The sequence below is a fragment of the Ambystoma mexicanum genome, chromosome 4q (genome assembly GCF_040938575.1).
Source record: "Ambystoma mexicanum isolate Mex_15411 chromosome 4q, UKY_AmexF1_1, whole genome shotgun sequence".
Lineage (NCBI taxonomy): Eukaryota > Metazoa > Chordata > Amphibia > Caudata > Ambystomatidae > Ambystoma > Ambystoma mexicanum.
Genome location: NC_090928.1, coordinates 1,040,307,030 through 1,040,333,919, shown reverse-complemented (window position 1 = coordinate 1,040,333,919; position 26,890 = coordinate 1,040,307,030). Strand labels below are relative to the sequence as shown.

General features: G+C 45.7%; 1 protein-coding gene across 1 annotated transcript in view; it reads right to left on the bottom strand.

Moving 5' to 3' along the window:
- The window catches only part of IARS2 (isoleucyl-tRNA synthetase 2, mitochondrial), a 1,527,005-nt gene that overhangs the window by 508,721 nt on the left and 991,394 nt on the right, over window positions 1-26,890 (bottom strand). Inside the window, exon 16 of the mRNA XM_069608590.1 lies at window positions 24,625-24,727. Within this exon, the coding sequence (XP_069464691.1) occupies window positions 24,625-24,727 (103 nt within the window). The remainder of the gene's footprint in view (window positions 1-24,624; window positions 24,728-26,890) is intronic.

The following is a 26,890-nucleotide window of genomic DNA, read 5'->3' as shown; positions in this document are numbered from 1 at the left end:
ATTGAACTAATGTCAATTGAAAGGACATTCTCTGACAAACGGTTCAGGCTAGCTGGCGATGGACAGTGTGACAGCCCTAGATTTTCAATACTGCACATACCACTTTCAGGACATGGAAACTAAAAAAATTGTGAGTTTGGTGGTTGTGCAGGTGTCTGAATGTAAATCCTCAGTGGCGATGGAGAAACATGGTTTTATCAGATCCCTAGTTCTCAAATCGAGGGGAATGCAAATAAACCTCATAGCCACCGACAGACATGTTTCAATAGCCAAGATCATGAGAGAGCAGTTTCCAAATATTGGTCCCAGTCTTTCAGCAACCATCTTTGGTGGAGCTCCAAAACGTGTGGTGGGTCTGTGGAAATTCTACTTGAAAATGGCGCTCACTAATGCATCACTGTTTCAACGTTCACTCTTGGACAGAAAACCTACATTTTCACCAATGTGCACATGGACCTTTGTCGGAGGAGCAGGAACGCAAGAAGAAGTGGTTGATTCCATCTTCACCCCCACACAAAGATCTTGAGAAGATCGTGTTTGATAAAACTATCAAGAGATCTGAAGGGACTCTCAGAATTCTGTCACACAAGAGATTTGGAGGTGTTCCACAATATGTGCCTAAAGTACAGGCCCAAGAGATTGCATTTCGGCATAGAAGGGATGCAATATAGAACATTACTCGCGGTCTTAACACATAACGAGAATGTAGGGCATGAACAATCGAGGACTGCAGGAAACTTTGGGCTGCTTCGTTACACAATGGCCTTTAAGAAAACAAGCAAAAAATGGGTGGTCAAGCAAATATACAGGAAATGGAATTCGATTTTGTGAAAGATCTCATTTTGACTGTGTTGGACATACATACTCATGGAATCGCGCATGATTTTTATTCCGAGGACACATACATTGCCACAAAACATTGCTAACATGCCCTGTCCACCGAAAGCAGACCTCGTGAAACAGTTAATTTCCCGGTACAAATGATAAGCAGCTATTTATTTGTTCAACAATGTTTATATAAAGTGTCCAAATAAAGCATCCGAATTGTCTTTTGAAATGTATCCTCTTATTCAATTTTATTTTTTAGAAAGTGCCTTCTGGAGGATGCCAGAGTTTAACGCTGTGCGTGCTTTCACACTTCCCGGTTTTGTCGAGCTCTTGTGGGTCCTTCACTGATAGGGGGAGGGTTAGATGGATAACAGCATGAAAGCAACTTTGGGGTTCTGCAGTTGCCTTACCAAACACTTGTCCAAATAGCTGAATAAATACGAGTCCCACAAAAGAAATGAGACCTAGGCTAGATAAGATACTTGGCACACAAGATCTACTGACTGTAAGCAAAACAGTGCATCAAAGGGGTTATTGGTGAGAAATAGGTGCATTCTGACCTATATTTGTATGGGGGCATGTGTTAGGGGTCGTTGCTATCGGATGACTTATCACATGTGCCGATCTTTGATTTGCAGCCCTCGGAGTCTTACAATTTCAAACGCAGTGGAGGTAGGTGTCAATGTTACCAGAATATATGACCAATCCAGAATAGATATATGGGAGGTGAGGTTGAGGTGGTGCGGTGTTAGGGTCTGGCGACCAGATGCGTTCAAAGGTAACTGGGGTCATGGTTTCAGGGAACCGCAGCCTGGCAGGAGGGGGTTGCAGCAGGGCTTGCTCTGACATTCTCGTACAAGGACATTTTGTCAGGGCTCGAGACTCGCTCCTTGCGAAAAATGTTTACGTGATTTGCCGTCTGAACAGGAGACGTGCTGAGCTGATAGGTGGTGTGGGCTGGCTGTGGGAGCCGCTGGGAGAGTGCAAAGTTCTCCAGAGGGACATTATAAATAAGGCATTTGGATGTAAACTGACTGTTTTCATTAAAACAAGTAAATCACTAGATATTTCGCGCAGCATTAGTGGATCGCAGCAAACAATTCATTTGTTTTTCAAAAAAATGTCAAATGCCACTATGGACTCCCATTCGGAGTGAAGGTCAGCCCCTTTCAATTTTGCCTGTGAGCTGAGCAAACCTACGCATCGTACACAGTATAAGGTTCAATTGTTTTTCAACCTTGGAAGAAAGGGAGGATTCCGAAAGGAATGAATAAAGTGAGGGGTGTAATACCATCAAATATGATAAGGTTCACCATTCTAAAACTGGACAACGGAACATGTAATTTCATTTTATGAAAATTTGTTGATCTGAACGGACACTGCGTTACGCAGAGAGAATGGAAATGCCAAATATTATATATGTTTTACTGTAGACTATCTTATAGACAAACGAGTCAAAGTTTCATTTTCTGACCATTATTGCTGGCTTACATTGTACTGGGTTGTTGTTGTGGCATATTGCAACGACACGCAAAAACAACCTGTGTGTACTTGTCTTTGTCCAGGGTATATGGGCAGTCCAGCATCGAAATGCATGTAGTCCACATCTGGTTTCCCCCACGTTCCACCAACGCCAAATTCTACGCTAATATTTTCATAAAATGCCGTTTAGGTGTTCTTCGAAATATAGCGTCAGCTTCTGCATCCCATTGCGAGCTAAACATACTCCATAGCACTAACCTCTCAAGCAAATTGTGGACTACTTTCCAAGATGTTTTCTCTGTGTTCCCATTGTTTCACGTTTGTGTTCACAATTAGTTTTCACATGGTGCAGAATTAATGAGTAAATTGATCAATCATAATAAAGAACTGCTACTGAGACAAATTTCTGTTATGTTTTCCACACATCTACAGCCTGCCTTTCTGCGAATGTCATCGATTCCAGACACCAATTGATGGCTTCTTTAGTTGGCAGCTGCAGATACACTTAAATGGCTGGATAAGTATGATGCTGTTTCGGGACGATCGCCACGGGCCGATATGCCCTTTCGCGGTACCAGCGATAAGGAGCAACCCGACATTGTTTACGGTGGCCTAGCGCCAGGCTGATGCTGAGGCTTTGCGATTCACAGTGCGTCCAATGCGCTTCTTATACCCAAAAGGAACACTGTGTGACTCACGATAAACATTTGTTGATCGAGAACAAAGAAAGAAATTACCCATTTGAATATGGCAATCGCCAGATGTTCTCGGAGCGTTTATTGTGAAATAAAAGTACATTACAAATTGTAGAGTGTTGCTATTTCCTTTAAAAATATAGTTTAATATTCAAAATGGGGACGCACTTTGTTGTGAGATGATGTGTATTGATATTCCAGGTTCTGCGTCAACTGACGTTAACATGTAGGTGATGACTGGGCACGTTTGGCTACGCTGCCCAGTAACATCTTGGAGATAGGCGGAGAATATCACTACACTAGGTTTGGTGAGGTCAGCCTCAGGGACGGGGGATATGATTTAGTGCTGCCAGGGCAGTTCACCTTAGGGCGATGCCACAACGGATAAGAATAGCATAAGATGGCTGTGCCCTACTGCCTGATATCGCATGTGTAAAAGTGAGGAAAACTACGGTAAGGTGCATAGGAAATGTTTTTACGATCGATCAACATATGCTAAAAACACATGCCCGAACCCTGGGGACAATAATATTTTTGAGCGCACTATTCCTTTAAGGATTTGATATGCAACCCTCAGATTCAGGAACCTTCTTAAGCTTCAGCATTGACCGCAGCCTGCCCTTTCAGAAACGCATAGCAAGAAGGACCAAATGGCCTGGCTCCAAATCTCTACCTTTCGCAAAATCAAACCCATTATTCTGCCACATGACTTCTGGACCTTAGTGCAGGCCCTTGTGGTCTCACACATTGATGAGGGAAATGCCATTCTAATGGGGCTTCCAGCCACTCACTTAACTTCCGTAAAATCAGTCCACCACGCTTCAGCAAGTCTTATTACAAATGTACGGAAATTTGACCAAATTAACCCTGCTCTACGCCAACTACAATGGCTTCTGAGACAATTCACTATTCTTAGAGAGGCAGAGCTCCTCCCTACTGATGAGGTCCAACCAGACCGAAACACGTGTCTGGGGATGCTGTTGGTACTCTTGTTCAGAGTAGAATTGCCTAGCATTTTGGTGCTGGACTGCCCCAGGGCAGGACAAAGACTGATATGTTTGGGATATTTCTTCTCTGTGAAAGATAGTGAGCTAAAGACTGGGTAAGTCTCTCGCAACCAGGACTAATGTCTGGCAGAGGGACTCCCAGGACCCCCCTTGTTAATTTGCATATTTAAGTAAGTTTTGGTCTCACCCTAGCTTACTAGGGGAATCCAGACGTGGACCCCTTGCTCACTATTCTTAGAGAGGCAGAGCTCCTCCCTACTGATGAGGTCCAACCAGACCGAAACACGTGTCTGGGGATGCTGTTGGTACTCTTGTTCAGAGAAGAATTGCCTAGCATTTCGGTGCTGGACTGCCCCAGGGCAGGACAAAGACTGATATGTTTGGGATATTTCTTCTCTGTGAAAGATAGTGAGCTAAAGACTGGGTAAGTCTCTCGCAACCAGGACTAATGTCTGGCAGAGGGACTCCCAGGACCCCCCTTGTTAATTTGCATATTTAAGTAAGTTTTGGTCTCACCCTAGCTTACTAGGGGAATCCAGACGTGGACCCCTTGCTCACTATTCTTAGAGAGGCAGAGCTCCTCCCTACTGATGAGGTCCAACCAGACCGAAAACACGTGTCTGGGGATGCTGTTGGTACTCTTGTTCAGAGTAGAATTGCCTAGCATTTCGGTGCTGGACTGCCCCAGGGCAGGACAAAGACTGATATGTTTGGGATATTTCTTCTCTGTGAAAGATAGTGAGCTAAAGACTGGGTAAGTCTCTCGCAACCAGGACTAATGTCTGGCAGAGGGACTCCCAGGACCCCCCTTGTTAATTTACTTCTGCCCAAGGCAGAGACCCTTTCCATGGGGCTAGGGAGGTTTGCCTGCTACCCAATAGTCCCCCTAGGGGTGGTTTAATGTGGGAGGACCTCATGGGGAAGGACGGTCACCTGGGTACAGCACATTGAATGTTGTCACTCCCCAACATTCCCTTGCCCTGCCACTGTTCAGAGCCATTTTATTGAAAGCAAACCTATAGAGCAAAAGCCAAAAGTACTAGGACGAAGAAGAGCACAGGAAACCTGATGGTCATTGACTTTATTAGTACTGGTATGAGGTGGCCCTGAGGAGGCATGAAGATTAAGTTATCAACAAAGAATTTTAACTATCCGCCATGACGGGACTGGCAACATTGTATAACTTTAGATGACAGATTAAAAAACCTGTCAAAGCCAGATGGGAGAGGCAACAGGTGCGGAAACCAGCAAGAGTTTCAAACGCTGTGGGCAGACCAGAGTTCGAGAAGAGCGCAGGACGACGGCTAATCGCGGAAGAAGTTCTCAGAGGGTCCAGCTGACGCTGAATGCGAAGCAGGAGGGAAGAGTCGAGCAGCATACTAGAGCATGGTGCCGCCGCCGTACTATGGAAACTGTAAAGGGAAAAGCCCTGTGGATCGGAGAGAAAAACCCCAGTCCCAGGAAGTCCCAATGGCGTGCCAAATTACCTCAGAAGGTAACAAGAGGTGCGAGAGACACAGAGGGGAGACAGGGGTGGAAGAAATACAGGTCAGGAACCCCAACACTTGTATACCCAGCATCTGAGAAGTGCTTCCTCATTGCAGTGGCGACCATAAACCCACTGACCACCGGAGGCAGGTCTGGGACCCCAACAAAAGGGAACTGAGCAAGCAAGGAGAAGTGCCTCAACACAGTGGCGACACTAAGCCCAGTGATCCACAAAGAAGGATTTATGACTTTGCTAACACCAAACCAGAGTGGCAAAGTGTACATCAAGCTAAAGGTTGTGAGAAATAACTTTCTAGACACCAGGCCAGGGGAGTCATTGCCCTTGGTTATTGTGAACTGTGCCAAGCAATACCAGGGGAATGGAGGCATTCCGCCTGGGCTTGTTATGAACTGTGCCAAGAAATACCAAGAGAAGGGAGTCATCCCCGTGGTCCCGAACAGGGAGTTGTGCTAGAGACCAAGGGAAGTCATTCCCCCTGGCTTTATTGGAAACTGTATAGAGCTACACCAGGAGAAGGGAGCAAGCCATTCTCCTGGATGTAACATTGTCTAGAGGCTGTGTGAAACTCACAAGCAAGGGAAAGGGAGCCATTCCCCCTGGCATTCTTGTTGCAAGAGAACATTCTTTTAAACACTATCAGGAGAAGGAACTTTTTGTTAGATTATCCTTTATTTCTAGTGTGAGGGATAGAAGCGGTTTGAGACACAGGACCGTGGAGCTTGATTTGACGGACATTCTGACAGATCATTTTAGTATTCATTTTGAGGCAGGGAACCCCCTCTTAGAAGTTAGGGCTAGTGAGGGCCTTTCTATGCACAAATAAAAGTCTATAACCATCACCATACCACCTTTGTGTCAGCTTCCTTCTTCAGCACCCTAACACTTCCTCTTCAGGCAGGGATTGTGTTCAAGACTGCATGTATCATAAAGCAGTCATGAGTAGCAAACCAGTATAAATGGCGGCTAAGCTACATATATCTGGTGGCATACACTACCCATGCAGCAAATCAACCAACCAGGTCGAATCACAACTCACCCACAAAGAGAGGACCAAAAAATCAACGTTCTGTATCCTGTATACAAACTGTATCCTGTTATCAGCTCGGAATGCCCCCACAATTCTCCAATTTCGCACATCTTTCAACAATCCGCGACTAAGAACTAATCCCAATGGATGTACAGGCCGACGCAGACCGTAATTGCGCTACTTTTAAAAGATACCAGCCTAAATGCTGGCTAACCACACCCTGTACAGGGCTCTACTGCTCTGAAGCTAGGTCCATGCTTAAACAAAGTAAAAATTGTTATGGATCTTTGGATTTGGAAACCACAAACTACAACTCCATAGGGAGACCCCTGAGATGAACACATGACTTACCTCTCACTATTGCTGTTTCAGATGCATGTTCCTCCCACAGATTCCTCCTCTATTGCAGCTGATCTTCAGAAACTTAACCAACATAAGGGGGTACATTATGACACCATGTCGATTCCACTCGATGCGCCCCGTACCGGACGTGTGTTGTAGGGGGCCAGTATATATTGAGTCTGTGCAGCAGAACCTCAGTTCTGCTTTTCCTTAGAACTTTGTTGCCAAGGGACCACAGAATTTATGAAGGTATACTAGCTATCCACCCAGAGAAAAAGGTTAAGAGGGCAATGAGGAATCCTTGGGAAGAACATCCATTAGAAAGAACATTAGAGAGAAGCCATTTTTTCTTCTAATGGATTCCTTCCTGCCACGGATTTCTCATCTATGATAGATGCCCATAGAAGTTCTTCAAACTGGAGGAGGGAAGATAGCAAAAAGACACTGCCTAAAATAAAAACTCGGAAGGACTGTTGATGTGATCTTCCCACCGTGAAAGGGAATCCAAACAGTAATGTTCAGCACACGTGTGAAGAGAAGCCCACTTAACAGTTTAGCAAACGTCCAACATAGGTGAGGCCCTCTGGTTGAATTAGCCCCGAGACCCTCAGGCACATCTTTCCCATCCAGATTATAGCATCCAGAGATGCAGAGAATAATCCACCTTGACCAGGTCTGTTTAGTAACAGCACTGCCAGCACAGGCACCAGCATAACCCACAAAGAGCTGGCAATCTTTCCTAATGTAATTAACATTGTGATGTAGATTGCACACCAATCTCCCGAAGTTATTATATAATTCTAATCTCTTGAATAATTATCTTGGCTAAAACCAATATGAACAATGAGCCAATGTTGCCTCAAAGCTATTTGTGTAAACAATCCCACACTCGTAACAGGCTAACCCGGAAACTAAGTAAAACAAATTCTAATTCACTCCTCTTCATAGCTCAAATGTATAGTACACTCACAAAAATGAAAATGTGACTACTATAAAGCAGTTTTCAAAACAAATATTTTTTCAAGTTCATTGTCAAAATACAAATAAATACGTAGTTATAAGTTCTTATTATTAATACACAAACAAATGAAAATATTTTTTTTTCGCTTTGTTTTTTTTTTGCCATTTTCTGAAGTTAATACAAACAACAACAATCCTCCCCTTCCCCCCCCCCCAGCCCTCTCCCTTTAACCCACCTTCCTTAGGTTGCTCAAACAAACATACCAGCTTGACAGGACGTTGGATTGACTGCATAAGACCGGAATAAAAACAGATTTGAGGATCTGAGCTAAAATCAATACTATTAAAATGTCGCTTCTGCTTAAGTTTTTATATGTTATGCAGTCAATCCCTCTGAGTTTTTCGAAGAAATTACTTAAGGATATTGATCGGGTATTCCAAGATTTTCTTTGCGGTGAAAAAAGGCTCCTAAAATTCCAAAATATATTTTGCAGAGGGAAACTAAGGAAGGGGGATTTGGATATCCAAATTTTGAAAAATATTATAGGGGTTTTGTTTTGAAGAAGGCTGTCCAATATGCGAAGTCAGAGACTGTAGAAGAGCCAATTTGGTTGACTATAGAAAGGAATGCTTTGTTGCCTTTCAAGTTAGAAAATATTTTCTCAATGGGGATGTTGCCTAGAGGTTCTACTAAATTACCAACTATTAAAGTGTCTAAAGACTCAATGTCATGGTGGGTGCTTAACTTTGAGGGCAATGTATTTTTGAATCATATTTCTTCAATTTGGTATAATCCTGACTTACAAATAGGTAATAGAGTTTTGTGTTGGCGTAGTTGGATTTCAAAGGGAGTGTTGACATTGGGAGATTTATTGCGAGATGGGGTCATGAAGTCTTTTGAATAACTTCAAAGAGAGTTTCATCTAAGTGACCGGGAAAAGAATAGATTTAGGGATCTAGAACGTCTACTGACCCAAATATTTGGTATGATGAATTTGAAGCTTCAGAAGGAACCGGTGGGTTGGACTATGTTCCGCTTGTTGCCACATAATGTATCCATGTATCTGAAACTTATGCGTGTAGATGACTCAGTATGGATTTAGGTTGTGCAATCAGTGATGGAATCTGGAAGTATGTATGGCAGGTTGGTTATAGTAGTAAGATGGATCTTAAATTACGTCTTGTACATCAGAAGATTTTGGGAAGGTTATACTGGACTCCAGTGTGAATGTATGGTTTGGGACTACTTGCTGAAGATTTTTGCTGGGGGTGTGGATGTGAGAAGGAAACATTGATTCACATGTTATGGCAGTACCCGAGAGTGTTAACTTTTTGGAAGGAGGTGTTGGATAGGTTGGATATCACTTTGTCGATTTCTTATCCAATGGAACCTATTTAGGTTTTGTTATTGGCTAAAAGAGGTTGTTGTTTGAAAGCTCGTCTGTATGGGTGTTGGATAGATAAGATATTAGTAGTAGCAGTGAAACAAATCATGAAAGTGTGGAAATCTAGGAAAAAAACAACTGTTGAGGACTGGATTAATGATGTGATTGTATTATCGGAATTTGAATTATTTCTATCCAAGAAGCAGGGTAAAGAAATGGAATATTGGTCTTTATGGAAATCTTTCATTGATTTGTATGCTAGTGTAGCGCAGGATAGTGGATGTGAGGTATGAGGGGTTTCATGGTTTTTTAAAAATTTATTTCTGTTTGTTATGTTTTGTCTTCTTGTCTATGTGTCATGAGATTTGGTTAATTTTGATGTGAAGAGGTTTTTATTTTACATTTATTTATTCTCAAAGAACTTGTTAGCTCAATCTGCACATTTGACTCATTTGGTTCTTGTTTATTGTTTTTTATTGCTCATTTTCATATGTCTCTTTCTGAGAAATGATTAATGTAATGGGCTTTATGGGAAGGTTTAAAGCTGTTTTTTACTCTTCTTATGTTATTATCCTTCCTTGTTTGAATTAGTTTGGAAATTATAAATAAAAATGTTAAAAAATAAAAATTTAAAATAATTTTTTTTAGTGCAAAGTGTTCTTTTCGTAGTTCTTTGGGACCACTTCGACTGATGTTTCTCAATCAAAGTTTTCGGGTTTCCACTTCCCCATTTCAACATGAAGGCTCCCCAATCAAGAGCGAACATTTCCATACGGTCGTTAATCACTGCTGCCAATTTCTCATACGTAAATATGTCCCACAGCTTGCACATCCACTCTTTCCTTGATGGGGAGGCCTTGTCCTTCCATTTCTGGGCCAGGGCTACCCTTGCTGCTTTCAGCATAGATTCAACAATATTCGGGAATCTGGGTTTATCATGGTAAGCCTGGGATGCCCAGTAGCATTTAGAGGGGATCTAAGTTTGGGGATATGCCAATCGTGTCTCTGATCCAGCTAAGGACTTCGGCCAGTATATCTGCACTTGTGAGCACTCCCACCACATGTGGTACCATAACACCGTTTGACCACATTGCCTGGGGCAGAGGGGGGAATGATCCCCCAAACATTTTTGAGAGTTTCAAGGGTGGGCATTTGCCAACAGTGCAGCATTTTGAAGTTGTGCTCCATTGCTGACATATAAAGATTACCAGAGAACATCAATTTATATATCTTGCTCCAAGTGTTATCTGGAATTTCCCCCCTATCTGGGGTGCCACACTAGCTTAAACTTCTGCCTACCCGCTAGTTCTGCTGTAACAAGCACCTTGTAAATTCTAGAGAGAATCCCTTTCCTCGAGGAGGCTTCGCTGAGGGTCTTCTCAAAAGGTGTGAGGGGTTGCGAGACCTTAGAGCACCATCTTGAGTCGGACATGATGTCTTCCAAGCAAAGGTACTCAAAAACACTCAGGGAGTTTGCTCCTAAAATCTCGGATAGGGCCTGGTATTCCATAAAGTGGCCTCCGAGGACAGTTGGCCAGCTTTCTCTAGTCCCCTGTCTGACCAGATTTGTGAATTCCGGAAGTCACTCTTCCCCATGTCAAGTGGGTCCCGCCATATCGAGCTCAGTAGTGATGGCCAGGAGGAGAGAGTGGTGTTAGTTTTGCTCCTCTGCCATAGACTCCAGAGAACCACCAGGGTAGGATGGTTTTTGATGGGGCTAGGGATTGCTTTGACCGGGGACCACAGTCAGTCTTTGACTTTTTTAGAATCGGTCAGCAGGTCTTTGATATAGGTCCAATAAATGACCAGATCGTCTGGGAGATGTTCCAACATGACTCGCAATTGTGCTGCTTTGTTGTATTGCTCGAAGTATGGGAGACCGAAGCCTACGAAGTCCCTAGGGAGAGTTAGGGTATCAAATTTAATTCTGGGCTTCTTTCCTTTCCATTGAAGTTTAGATACCAGGCATTTTAATTTGGCGAAGAAGGATTCCGGGTGGGTTGTGTGAAGTGCTGAGAACAGATATAAGAGGCGGGGGAGAATATTCATCTTTACAGACACCATGGCTCCAAAAAAAGACAAAGTAAGGGGTGCCCATGCGAGAGGTCCGAATACATTTTTTCAAATAGCGGAGGAAGTTAAGCTCTACCAACCTCGATAGGTCACTGGGTAGGTTAACACCCAGGTATGGTATGGTCGAGTTCTCGATTCACATTCCACAAATTGAGTTTCTGCCTCCTAGCGGCGTCATTGACTCCGATACGCATAACACTTGACTTGGGGATGTTTATTCGACTACTGTGTTTGGGCATGCTACGTTCAGGGTCTGGTGTGCGTAACCCACTGCCCAGCTGGGGGAGTGCCGGGACCTGCCTCTGGTCCAGTTAGTTTCTCTTATCCAGGGTCGCCTCCCAGGCTTTAGGTGGGTGGGGGAGCGGATAGCACCTGTAGAGGGCCCCAAGGGGAGTGATGACCAGATCTCTTCTTGTAGGTGTGGTGAAGAGTGGCTGTTTGGTGCGAGGCCGGCTCTGTGGTTGGTTCGGGGGAGGTTTAAAGGGGTATCCAAATGAGTTCACTCGCTGTTCAGGGAAGCACAGGGGCTTCCTGTATTCTTTCCTGGGACCAGCCGTGGCATGGGTCCGAGTCAGGGGGAGCATGGGGTGGGGGAGATTCCACAAGCAACAGGGGGGTCAAATTTCCCTTGATGGCAGCAACTGCAGGGGCACCCGGTAGGGCTAATTGCCCTGCCTTCACCTCGGAGGCTCACGGGGGAGTTTGTGGTGCAGAGGTGGTGTCTGGCTGCAGGGGGGTTGTTTCACTTGAGGGGTCACAGCACTTGCCCTGTTGCTTTCTCCGTCCTCTGGGGAATTGGGAGGAATGGGTGGCTCGTGCACCCATTGGGGTGGGGGGCGAGCACTCACTGCGCACCAATGGTTTGGCCTTCTAGGGCCTCCAGATAACTCTCACTCCAGGGAGTGGCACGAGGTTCCAGATCTGTGTAAGGAGGCCAAATGAGTCAAGCACCCACCGCTGGGGGGGCACAGTGACTGGGCCGTCACCTGTCCTCCAATCCCACTGTGGAATGTCTGGCATTCAAGGTAGATCCGGATGTGCAGTCAATTTCACTGCAGGCGATGAGGCTAGACCGACAGCGTCCTCTGGACCGTGGTCCACGCCAGCACTCTGCGGGGAGACACACGGGAGGGAAGGCTGGGCCACAGAGCGGGTTGGAGATGTGTGGCCCCAGGGGGCCGAGTTAGCCCGCTCTCTCAGTCTCACCCTCGACTGGTGTCTCGAGGGGGGCCAGGCTGTGCAACACACCCATTTTGTCCGGGATTATAAAGAAGACTGCCGGGCAGGGGGCACGCGATCGCACCCCTCTAGTGCTCTCGGTGTGGGAAAGAGTGGAGGGCACGTTTTAGCCCCCACCACCTACCTCCTTGTGTTCTGCCGTCTCATGCCCGCTCCAATCCTCGCACTTAATTGAGGGATGCGTGGTGCTGCACAGCGGCTCGGGCACTGTGCCAGCCCCATTCAGAACGCCGGGCCAAAACTCAGGCAATCTCTGCTGCTCCGGGTCCATTTCTTTTCCACCACGCTGCTCGAGGTGTGGGGTCCACAGGGGGGTCACATTGGTAGCTTTTTGGGGCTACCTGGGGGGCTCTGGCTCTTCTAAATGTGCCCAGCGAAACAGAGGTGCTAGGTCATCTCTGCGCCCCCTGGTGGCCAATCCAATACAAATAATTTTAATCTATTTTAGCACTTAATTCTGAGACAATGTTAGACATCCAATAATATCTTCACTGTTAACACGAACTGAACAGAGTTCAGCAACATCAGAGATAGTGTTATACATCCGTCTTAAATGTCCCGTAGTGATATTCGCAGATATTTCTTAATCGCAAAGCATTTCGGGTATATTGCAACACCCTTGTTCTGGAGCGACAGGGTCTAATTTCCTCACAGTTTCTAGTAAAAATAATAAATAACGACTATTAAATTAACATATACCTAATATCTGAATGATACTGTTGTAAAAGCCAAAAGGCCACTGACCTTTTTAGTTGGTAGAAACTGATAAAAGCAAAACTTAATTCAAGTACTTTGATCATGCAAGTTCACATTCTAGTGTTCTTCCAAACTTCCCGTGATGAAACGCCTAAATCATAATTAACTATAAGAATAATTGAGATCTCCATTAAATCAGAGCTAATCATAAAACCGTCAAAACATACCTTCGAACGAATTGAACAAAACTACAAGATCACATGGAGTCCATCTCCACGAACCCATGATCAATCCAAGATATTGCCGAAACCACAAGAAAAGCTGCGTTACCCATATATGGACGCAGACATCAACATCAGTTAAACTAGTATGTTAGATTAGGACTGGTGAAATCTAATTTGTAAAACCATTTTGGTGTTACAGAAGGGACTATACTCCAAGTTTCCACTGTTTATTTTGCATAACGAAGTACAAATACAAAGTTGTTTGAAAGTTTTATCACCAACTGTTCTTATCAAACCATTACTCGCATAACAAGAGTAAGCCGGTCTACACCTAGCTTAGAACATTCAATACTATACGTAGCCAATATTTTAAAATATTGTAAAGAAAGACAATCATTTTCAATCCTCTATAGTGTTACTATTAAACCATGCGATGCTACTACCTATTGAGCTGTATTTAAGATCATAATAAGAAAGTCAATGACTAAGGAAGTATAGAATAATGAAGAGGTTGACAAAATATAAACCCCTGATTTTATACGGGACATTTAACATAAGATGTTTACAATAAGGTCAATCTTTATTCTCTGACCAAACAAACCCGACAAATATATTTTTAAAGACTGGAGGGGGGGTATCTGTACTTCTGCCCTCTATATGGTAGGGTAATGCAGACGGGTTCTTAAGTACAGTGAATCCCCAAAGACCCCACACAGGAATGTCCACACACTATGCTAGGTGATAACACAGTTTCTATATATAACATTCAGTAATATATATATATATATATACACACACACATTTAAATAATAACACTTTTTACTTGGAAATACTTATTCAAAGAATGGCAAATAAATACACTATGTGGTACCACACAATACTTACATTCAGTAATAGAGGCACTAACTGCAGATAGTTTTAAAGACAGTTTTAAATAAGCAGGTGAATTCTTAAGTGAGGTGTATCAGCATAGAATCAGGAAGAACGGCAGGTTAGTTGTGAACAGTGGCAGAATGCTTTGTTTAGACTAGATATACAATTCTGTGTGAAGATCCTCCCAACCAGGGCAATTTGTAATGGAAAAGTTAGGGAGTAACTTACCTTGTCTTTTACAGCCCAGCCCAATAATGTTCAATAACCTTCTGCTTTCTTTAAAAGGTTCTACCAACTCAAAGTACCTGAGGGGCCACAGGAGAACAGGATCCAAGACAAATCTTGGACCCCTGGATGACCCCTGAGGCTAGAAGATCCTCTTCCTCGTCACAGTACCTTTGGTGCCTTGGCAGGCTAAGTGGCAGAGTTTCTCGGTTTCACTCGACGATTCCCTCCGAGGATGGATCTCCCCACCCCCCTTGAAAAAAGGAGCCACAGGGATGCAGAGTCCAAGATGAAAAATGGAACCAATGTCTTTCTGAAGTGCAGCAGTTTTACTCTTCGCGATGCTCTCCTTTGGTCGACGATTTCTCCGACTGTAGAAGTGCTGTGAAGATGAAACTTGTTGTGGACTCTTTAAAAGGTATGGCAGATGAGAGTAAGACCCCTGGGACCCTTCGATGATTTCTGGCGGCGACAGGTGCATAGGTCACTTTTGGCATCAGGTTTCGGAATATCGTTTTTTTCCGACTTTTGGCTCTTCGGTACTGCAGCCGCAACACAGAACTCTGGACGGCTTCTGGTGACCTGGACTCGACCACTGTAGTGGACCACAGACCCTCACCAAGTCTGGACCCTCGGGACATCTTTGCTAGCTTCTGGTGGCGGGAAACCCACCAACTGACCTTCCTCTGCACTCAGCGAGCCTGGACTCTCTCCGGCGGGAAGAAGTGGTCAGTGATTATGGCAGGGATGTCCCTTGAAATGTTCTTAGGCAGATTGGAACTTTTGCAGCTCCGGGTGTCCAACAGCGCTATGCCAGGGTACCCCCTCTTCTGGGCAGTAGACTGCAACGGCTTCCAGCAGTCACAAAACGCACCTCTGGACCCTGAGTAACACCAATGGACTTCGACTCGCGATGTCCAGGCACTCTTCTTCAGGACTCATGAAGACCCCTTCTCCGGACGGCAGGCACATAGGACTGGCTTCCAGGGCACTTCGGATTAAGAGCAGCAGTTTGCACGATGGTCCCTCGTAGCTCGGGGAGAGGTCTCCTTTGCAGGTCCTCTCTGGATCAGTCCATGGAAGAACACAGAAGCTTTTGGATTACACAAAGAAATGCAGAAGCAGACTTCTGAAGCAGGTGTTCAAGGAACAGTTTCTTCTTGCTTCGGGTTCTGAACAAATTGGTGAGAGGTCCCAGACATACACATCTGTTCCCCATTCATTCTAGCTGAGCCATGCTCAGTCAGCCAATCACGCAGAAGGGCATTCATGCAGGCAAGCAGCAAATCAGGATCACAGGCACTCAGGCCATTCACTCCACCCACACACCCATAACAAAGAATGTGGATTGGGGTAATTACCCAGCCTTTCGGCACACTACACTGCATTCATGTCAGTTTCAGTCAGGGCTGTCTCATTCATTGTGTCACACACAAAGAAACCAGGTACCCACAACACAGAATGTGAGTTCACTTCAGACTCCATTCATACAGGTCCCACCACTAGGGTCTTCCCACAACACACAACCCCTGGGAAGGATCCAGTCAGTCTGACCGAAGGCAGCCCCAGAGCCATATATGGTATGTCCACCCAACAGCCATGCAGAAGGGAGGGAACAGAGGCAGGGCTTCCAAGGACATTGGGAAACAAGGTAAAAGGCAATAGAAACCAAGAGGCCACAGGGGACATCTTGCCTTCTAGCAAGAATCCATTGATTCCTATGGCAGGGCCTGGGTGTCACAAAATGGATGACACTCAAGAGACACTGCCAAGTGAGCATGTAACGGCCACCAGCCCATACCCTGATCTGTGGCCAAAGCACAGAAACACACATAAAAGGTACAAGGGTGTACCCACACCCATGGATGCCATATGGGTATCCTGTGGGTGTTGTTCACCAAAAAAACATTAGGAGCTGCACTGCCAGAGGTCCAGCTTGACCCCAGTGGTAGAGAAAACACACAGAAGTGGAAGCCTTGTCCCTCCATAAGGCATTTCCAGCATCACGTAATTATATAATGAAAATTTTTGCATATACACAGTCAAAGGCTAACTAACTCATTTGTTGTCCTAAATCGATCTAACACATTTCTGTCAATCATGCATATGAGCTACTTTTACAAAAAGTCTATTAAGGCCGTTGGTGTTAGTATAGAAGGTTTATGTATCTAACACATCTCCCGTTGCAAGAGTAGTTTAGTCAGGTTTCCTTCACGTTTAGGTAATTTAACACAATACAATAATAAACTGCATTCGGGATACCGTATGGAGTTTTGCTGCATAGTGCATGCCTACATGGGATTTCATATTTCCTGTGTGTATATTAGATTTATGTTCAGCTCAATGCAACTTTGATTTTCTGTGAGCGAGTCCAACGTAGTATAGGCAACAACGGCACTTCATGGCATACACCACGTTCAAAGAGTTGCAGGTAGCAAAATCCTGGTTCTGCCGATGTATATTATGGCCTCGAATAATATTGTTACAATGTTGGCAACGAAGACACAGAAATGTTCCCTTTTTCATAGATTGTGATATTACTACATGCTTATATATTCTGAAAATAACTTTTTTATGCAAATACTGGAGGGTTGGGAAGAACAAGTTACTTTCTTACCTGGTAACGTTCTTTCGATGGGATGGTCCGACGACATATTCCATATCTATGACAGGTAATGTCCACAGCTGTGCTGCTTCGGAAAATTTTTGGCGTCTTTGTGCTGCGGCGATGACGTCGATACGCTGTCCTCGAGGACCTACGTCGAGCCGACGTCACCGGATGTTATAAGTAGGACGCGCGACCCCCGTATCCTCAGTTGTAGTTTTTTCCCAGAACGTGTGGCACCAATCTTCTGCCAGCATGACCACAGAAAGCCTTGCGGAAACGTAAGCTGCAATCGTATAAGAAATTCTGTAGCGGTGCAGGCAGGGAGGGAGCGATATGAATTATGTCGTCGGACCATCCCACCAAAAGAACGTTACCAGGTAAGAAAGTAACTTGTTCTTCGAGGGGATTGGGTCCTCCGACGTATTCCATATCCTGACAAGACTCCCAAAGCAGTACCGAGGTATTGAGGAGGGAAAAGAATTTATAATATAGAAATTTAGAATGCCCAATCAAATCGAAGAATAGAGGGCCGCCTTGCCAAAGGCCAGATCCTGCCCATGGATAGAATCTAGGGAATAGTGTCTTACAAAAGTATGGACCGAAGCCCATGTGGCTGCTTCACAGATGTTACGAATAGGAACACCCCTCTGCAGGGCAGTAGAGTCAGCCATACCAAATTGCCAAGATAATCCATCTAGATAAAGTCTGCTTAGTAACAGCTTATCCCAAACGCCTTCTAGCGTACCCTATAAAGAACCGATCGTCCACTCTGACCCGGGAAATGCGTGAAATGTTGAAACTTAAAGCTCTCCTTGGATCCAACCTTTGGAGCCTCTCCTCTTCCTTGCCAGGTTGCGGAGGAGGATAAAATGCCGGAAGAATGACCTTCTGGCTTAAATGAAATTCCAACACCACTTTCGGAAGAAAGGAAGGACGAACCCTAAGGACAACCCTGTCCTTATGAAACACCATGAAGGGTGGCTTAACAGAAAGTGCCTGCAACTCACTCACTCTGCGAGCAGAAGTAACCACAACTAAAAATACAGTTTTAAGGGTTAACAGTCTCCAAGGACAAGAATGTAAGGGTAAAATGGAGCACCCATTAGGAATTTTAGAACAAGGTTCAAATCCCAACCGGGCACCTGGAAAGGTGACGGAGGAAATACATTAGTGAGCCCTTTCAGAAACTGAGAAATTAAAGGAATTTTGAAATAAGAACACTCCTCAGACGAGCGCTTAAATATGGACAGTGCCACCAGGTAACCTTTAATGGTACCCACTTGCAGGCCCTTGTGGGCTAAAGAAAGCAAAAAAAGACAGAACCACAGGAATGTCACATGAAAAAGGATCCACATTCTTAACCCCGCACCAGTCGCAGAACTTTCTCCAACAGCAACGGTACAGGGACTTCGTTGTAGGCCGTCTGGGGGGTCCCAATCCTTATACCTCAATCTCTCAGAAGCCAAGTGTGAAGGTGGAGGGATCGGACCTCTGGATGGAGAACCTGACCCCCGCCTCCCGTGAGAGCAGATCGTCTCGGTAGGGAAGATGGCATGGAGGGCAGATGGACAAGTCGAGAAGATCTGTGTACCACGTTCGCCGGGCCCATGCCGAAGCAATGAGCATCACCCGGGGACCGAACCTCCGTAACCTCCGCAGCACTTGCGGGATGACAGCGACTGGAGGAAATGCGTACAGCAGTGGGAAGGACCACTCCACCACGAACGCGTTCCCCAAGGCTGCTCTTGGAGGAAATTCCCGCGAGCAGAACTTTTCGCACTTCCAGTTGACACTGGAGGTGAAGAGATCTACTTGTGGGGTCCCCCAAAGGGCGAAGGTCTCCAGGAGAATCTCCTGAGCCAGCTCCCACTCGTGAGAGATCATGCTTTGCCTGCTCAGAGCGTCCACCGTCTCGTTTTTGTCTCCGGCCAGAGTAACTGCCGAGATTGAAATTTCCTGCTGGATGGCCCAGAACCAGAGCTGCATCGCCTCCCTGCACAGAGGAAGTGCCCCTGCCCCCCTTTTTGTTGAGGTATTGCATGGCCACTGTGTTGTCCGTCAGAATCAGGACATTCTTTCCTCGCACAGTCGGCAGAAAAGCCTTCAGGACAAGCTTGACGGCCCTCAGTTCCAACAGATTTGATATGGAGTCTGGACTCCGACAGAGACCAACGACCGCTGACTGTCAACTCGTTGGCATGAGCTCCCCATCCCGTGAGGGATGCGTCCGTCACGATCGTTACCTCCGGCCAGGGTAGCCAAAATGGATCCCCCATCATCAAATTGCCTTTGTCGGCCCACCACAGAAGGCCCTGGGCGACCAAGGGCGGCACCTGAATGGGGTCCGACATCCTGCCGGAAGACTGTGACCACTGCATCTTGAGAACCCACTGCAAAGATCTCATCCGCAGCTAAGCCTCTTGCACCAGAAGAATGCAGGATGCCATGAGGCCGAGCAACCTCAAGAACTCGAAGGCCGGGAGACTCTGGGCATGTTGAAACTTGTGCACCATCTGCAGAATGGGACGAGCCCTCACCTGGGGAGGGAAACACTGCCCCAGGGATGTGTCGAGCACTGCTCCGATGTACTGGAGCTGCTGTGTTGGCTTCAAATGGGACTTCTTTAAGTTGAGGGAGAAGCCCAGCCTGTGAAGGGAGTGGAAGGTGACTGACAGATGATCCAGAACTTGCTTCGGAGAGCGTGCCCTGATCAACCAATCGTCCAGGTAGGGGTAGACGTGAATCCCCCCTTTCCTGAGATACGCTGCCACCACCACCATGAGCTTGGTGAAAACCCTCGGGGTAGAGGTCAATCCGAATGGCAGGACCCGAAACTGAAAGTGTGAGTCGCCAACCGCGAACCTCAGGTACTTCTTGTGCTTGGGATGAATCGGCACATGAAAGTAAGTGTCCTTGAGGTTGAGAGACACCAACCAGTCCTGAAGTTGAAGGGCCTGGAGGACTTGAGAGAGAGTAACCATCTTGAACTTGTCCTTCCTGAGGAGCTTGTTCAAACCACGCAAGTCCATGATGGGTCTCAATCCCCCGTCTTACTTTGCAATCAAGAAATAAGGGGAATACCATCCCTTGTTCCTCTCCGCTACAGACACCAGTTCTATGGCGCCTTTCTCCAGCAGGGATTTGATTTCCTGCGCAAGGAGCGGATCCGGACTCTTCAAAAAGAGATTCCCTGGTGGATTGTCGTGAGGTCTCTGTCGAAAGGGAAGACAGTAGCCATGGGCTATGATCTCCAGAACCCACACATCTGAAGTAATGGCACGCCATTCTACAAGATGCTGCGCCAGCCTTCCCCCAACCGGCGAACCAAGGGACATGGCCTCATGACTGACCTGAAGCGGCTGCGGCAGTGCCTGAAGGCAAAGAGGCAACTGCCCGAGTGGCCTTGGCACCTCGAGTACCTTGCTTTCCACCTCTGGTACTCCTATGTTGGCCTCTTTAACTTGCAGCCCCCCTCGATCTAGGACGAAAAGGTGGAGGTTGGCAAACTGCAGCGCTCAACGACTTCGCTGCAGCTTTGGAGGTCTGCAACCTCTCAAGGCTCTCGTCAGCCTTGCTGCCAAAAAGATGGTCACCATCAAAGGGCATGTTGAGAAGCCGGGCATGCACATCAGGAGCAAACCCAGACTTCTGCAATCACGCAAATCTGCGCATCACGGTGCTCGCCGCCATGGACCGGCTGACACAGTGTGCCACGTCCAGACCCGACTGAACGGATTCACACATGGCATCCTTGCCCTCCTGTACAAGGACAAGAAAGCCATCCCGTTCCTCCCCTTCGGGAATATGTTCAGCTGCTAATGAAACACAATTCCACAGAGTGTGAGTGAAACGTGCTAAGGCACACACGGAGTTGGCTGCTTTCAAAGCCATACCCCCTGAAGAAAAGACTTTCTTCGCCCAACCGTCAAAACATTTGTCGTCCCTATCAGGAGGGATGGTAGGGTACGACGCCTGTTTTGCTGGGGTTGTAGCCGCCTGCACCACCAAACTCTCCGGAGTAGGGTGCATGGACAAGTAGCCGGGGTCGCCACTGGCTGGGCGGTACTTTTTCGCCAACAACTTCCCACTGCCGGAAGACTCTCCGGAGCAGTCCAAGCCGCTGCCACCCTTTGTTGCAAAGCCATATGGAAGGGCAGTACCGGGTCAGTTGGTGGACCTTGGTCCAAGATATCTGTCAGGTAATCCTGCAGAAAATCTACTGGTGGTGCAGACCACCCCAGGTACTCTGTCACCCTCAACATCAGCCGCCTGTACGAAGAGTCAGCATGCGTACCAGGCTCAGGCCTGCCAAACTCAACCTGCGGCGAGGTATCAAGACCACTGGCGTCGTGCAAAGACTAACGCAAGTCTTCAATCGGGCTATGACGAGACAAAATTTAGTCAGGGACCTCATCCGGTACCAAACCTTCCTCAGACCCTTCCTTCACCTCAGAAATATATTACAGAGGCTGGACTAAATCACTGGAGGAGGGCACAGAAAAAGGCTAAAAGATAGGTCTCGCCGACTTCTTCAGGGCCTTCCTCTGGGTTTCCACCGACACACGGGGTACCTCTGACAAAGCATCCTCGAAAAGCGTCGACGTCGAGTGTGGCGCCGATGGCTTCGACACAGGCCTCGAGGGCGGAGCCCCGAGCGTGTCCTTCGACTGCCTCGGCGCCGATGGCGTCGATGTCTTCTTCGAAGACCTCACAGGCTCCGACGGTCTCGAGGGCGTCGAGGACCGGGACCTGGAGCGGGCATGATGAGAGCGAAGGCGTGCGAGCGGTGGCTGTAGTACATTCCCTGCCGGCTTCTTTCGAAGGCACGGACGGAACAGAGCCCTGCGATTGAAAAATCGCCATCATCTCCATGCGAAAGGTATCCCATTCCGCAGGAGTAGAGTGCTTGTTGGGAAAAGCAACCCGCCGATGGGCAGAGTCCTCGGACGAGGAAGGCGACCGGTGACGGCGCTTCCACATGTGCCTCAAAGAGGCAGAGGAATGGCGCGAGCCACTCCGGGACCGAGACCCCCTGGACTTACGGCGACGATGCGGAGAGTCGCCGATCGAACCGTCAGTCGAAAGCCCAGCAGATTTCGATTTTCGGGGCTTAGAAACCCTACCGTCAGAAAGCTTCTTCCGTTCCCGCAAGGCCTTCTACGTAAGTGACTGGCAATTGTCACAGTCATCCGTTGCGTGGTCCTCACCGGCAGGCGTTGTGCGGGTCTGTAAGTGACATCTTGGAACCGCAGTCCTGACACTTCTCGAAACCCGGCCGCGGGGTGGAAGAAGACGAAGACATGATGATCTTCACAAACAAACAGGTTAGAAGAACCAACACTCAGAAGAACCGAGGCGCGCCGAGATCTCCAAAGCGAACACGTTCGCGGAAAAAACGGAACTGAGGCTATGGGGGTTATGCGTCCCACTTATAACATCCGGTGACATCCGCTCGACGGAGGCCCTCGAGGACAGCATAACGACGTCATTGACGCAGAAAATTTTCCGAAGCAACACATCTGTGGTGATTACCCTTCATAGATATGGAATACGTCGGAGGACCCAATCCCCTCGATAAAGTGTTTTGTCGGGTTGTCAAGTTGTAAGATGTTAAAATTCTTCTTCAGAATCCTCTTAATTTTCATGTTTTTTCAAAAAAGTTGTGACAAACACCAAATTAGGTTAAACTTTCTGCGATTTTATTTGCAAGCGTGTTTGTCGGTGAACTAAAGAAACTTTTTCCAAAGATTTGTATATAAACTCTTACTAGGAATTTATTATTTTGGTATGTATTGAGAGCAGAGCTAGCATTGGGAAGCAACTGAACGCTTTACAATCATAGGGGGAAGAACACAATGTACTCTTCAAATTCTCATTCTGTACCCAAATACTTGAGGATCTGACACAATTGTAAGGGAGATTCTGATTCAGACCTTCGAGATGAAAGCTTTAAGCACGTAGAAGGTGGTTCCTGTCAGTCATTTTGACATGTATGAAAGTTATTTTATTGGCTGTGATCCCTACCTGAACATCCAAAAAATTAACTGTAGTTCTATGATTCATAGTGAATTTAATGTGCATATGTGGTTCATTCAAACAGGCAAAGAACTCCTTCAAATCGGTCTCTGGTCCTGAAAACAATAAAATGTCACTAATATCCATCATGCCTTTTAAGCTTGTGCTGCTGAATTGAATTTTTGCACAACAAATTTCACCCCTACATCCCATCAAGATGTCTTTGCTCAGCTACTGCCCTATCCATTCAGGTCCCTCGGTTCCATCGCTCCTTTGTGGGGGGCTGTGCTTTTTCTTCCGTTGCTGCAGCCATTATCCTGAACACGTTCTTTATTTATGCGACCAAAGACCATCTTCTGTTTCGTCATCAGGTGAAAACTATCCTTTTCTAAATCTGGTTTTTCTTTCACCTATCCCTTTCCCTACAATATTTTCCTCCTTAGCGCCATGATGCCTTCGGTGACCGCTGTGCTTTACAAATTTACATAACGTAATATACCTCATATTTTGACCATCTAGGCTCTGAGAGGCCATAGTGCGACATCAAACACAGATTTACAACATTATCTCTTGGATGCTGCTGAACTCTATGTACTATTGGTGATAACAGTGTAGGTATTATTGGATGTTTAACATTGAGAATTAAGTCCCTAGGTACATTAAAACATTTTTTTTACTTAATTCATTTATTTGATGTTTATTACTAACATAACCTGGTACATATTTGTATTTTGACAATGAACTTGGAAAAATACTTGTTTTGTTTTTTGAAAACATCTTTATAATATTCAAGGCTTTTCCTTTTTGTGAGTGTATTATAAACTTAAACTATAAAGAGGAATGGATTTGAATGTATTTTACTTACAGTTTCCGGGTTACCCTGTTACGAGTGCAGTATTGTTTACACATATAGTTTTGGTGAAACACTGGCTCATTAATCATTCCTAAAGTCTGTCGTCCGAAAGACATAGTAGCTGCAAGCCTGCACTAGATCCAGTGGATGGAAATGCTCCTCTGCCTTGAAAGAGTGGGTCGGAGGAAAACAAACAGGACGATGGATCTTATGAGAGAGATGGAAGTCTGAGACCACTTTCGGGAGGAAGGAAAGTCTCCATTGCAATGACATGCCCCAAGTCTGTGACCAGGAAGAAGGGCCAAAGTGCTTATCTAACTTCCTTATATGTTAATCTCTTCACATGAAGGAACAGTATTGCTCAAACACAGACAGTTACACCCACAATGATGTGGATGGATCGTATTTATATTCATAGAAATTATGCATGCGATTACAAATGTATTCATCCATTTTATGTATTTTTAATAATACAAAACAGAAATAATATGTAGTATAATATGGGTGTAAAAACATTTCATGAAATGTTAAATGTGAACCAACAAGGATGATTTGTTTTCTTAAAAAATGTAAATGACTTACTTGCCCACCATTAATAACAACATCAGGATCAACCACATTGCCAACAGATTTGGACATCTTCTCTCCTTTTTCACTTAGAGTAAAGCCGTGAACAACCACAGTCCTACCAGAAACATCAAGGTGACATTAGATTTAATATTACATATTACTTTTTTATGCAAGCCTCACTTAAACATACTCTCTTTGCACTGTGCCATTAATGCCACCATATGCTTGGGTCAATAAAGGATAAAATGTGGGTATCTCCAGGTGACAATCTGCATACCGACAACCTGCAGTAGGGCCTGTGTTAAGAGATGAAAGTCCTAGATAAAAGGTTGCTGGGTCACATTTAATATAATAGTGCAGTAGTCGTTGCACTAAAGTTAAAATGAGTATCAAGTTCCATAGGAAACCCAAAAATGTGACTAACAACTTTTGACTTCCATGACGGATTTGGCTGATATTTTCAAACAAAAAGTTTGTCAAAGGCCCCACAAACTGGACAATTTTTTAAAGATTCTTTCAAATCGATTGCCCTGACTAGTGGAGCTGCATACATGTATAGTAGCCTTGACCGAAAGCTGTCATCACCTAATGGCTCCAAAAGAAACATAGGGGGAAAATGTACAGTGGAAACGGCCGAAGGCCATGTCTACTGGTTTGGTTTTAAAATATACAGTAGGCACAGCCAAAGGTCGTGCTCACTGGCCAGGGCAAAAGCCCTGACTAGTCGGCCCAAAAGACATGTATAGAGGCCACGGCCGAATGCTTTGGCCACCTAGTGGGTCCAAAAGAAACATATTGGGGGAACTCGTACAGTGGACACAGCCAAAGGCCATGGCTAGTGGCCCGTAAATAAACTATGGTATAGCGAAATCCTTGAAATTCACTGAAGAAAACCTTAGTTAAGGTGCAGTTAAGTTGCACAGATTTAACGTTGCAAAGCCCATGAGCACATACATATTACAAGAGAAGGGATTCACAATGACATACAAAATGACATTATGGATGACATCAACGGGAGTATGCCGTGTTAAGCTGGTCATGACTTCCCACATCTGCTGAATTGCAATGGTTTTGTTGCGTTAAATCTGTGCAAATGACCTGCACCCAAACTAAGGTTTTTTTCAGTGAATATATATATTACAGGGCCTGCGGTAGTGGCCCTGTGGTTATGATTAAGTTGCTCAACTCCTAGAAAAAGCACCTTTGGGGTGGCTTATAACTTTGCCCTCCCCTGCACCCCCTGGACGAATCCTCAACAGAATTTGCAAGAAGAGTATATGGCCCTCTCAATCATTTTGCAAAACTTGGTGTGGTTTTGCCGGGGGTGGGAGGGGGCAGAGTTACAGGGGGGCCCCAAAATGTGTGGAAATCCTCATAGAAGCAGTGGCGAGAAATGTTTGCTCGCACCTACAGCCAAAACCTCTGGACACATTTTTACAAAATGTGCCCTAGGAGCGACGATTTGGTCCCAAAAGCGGGCTTTTGTAAATTTGGTGTACATCCGTCCAGTAGTTTCATAAATAGACCAAAAGTAGGACTAATTCGAATGCGCCCGCTGAATGGATGTTCAAAAAACGTGAGCTGCATATTTTTTGGAACCGTCGCCAAGTTGGATCCGTGGACAGCCGCTGGTGTCCGCGGATAGCGTGGTGAGGAAAAAGTTTGGAAAACATATTTGGAGTTATTTGGTGGCTGAAAGAGGGCCTGAAAGGGTGGGGGAGTGAAATAAAGTGGACATGGAGCTGTTTTGTAGGTGAAAAAAGGTTTGCCGGTGCTGCTGAGTCTGCAGACATCACCGCGGACAGCGCGTTGAGAAAAAAAGTCTGGAAAAAAATGTTTGGGTTATTTGGTTTGCCGGAAGAGGGCCTGGAAAGGGGGTGGGGGAGGGGCGGAATAACGTTGAAATGGAGCTTTTTTTTTATAGGTGATAAAAAGTTGTGCAGGTGCTGCGGATCCCTTGGTAGTACGCAGATCTGCACGTGCCATCTGGGTCTTTTAAGGATGCCTGGCATGGAAAGGGGACATTGGAGGACTAGCCAAACAGGTTTTAGGATTGTGGAGGGGTTGTAGTAGTGTAGTGGTGTACAGGATAACACGTTTTTTCTTTGTTGTGGGTAGTGAAGATGGCTGTGGCTATGGATATGAAGAAGCAGAGTGTGTATGGTGGAAGATATTGGATCCATTCATTGAAGGTTTATACTGAATCTCGTGGCATCTCTGCTACTATTGGAATATAAGTTTCATGGTACGCAGATTGTGAATTAAAGTGGGCGACTAT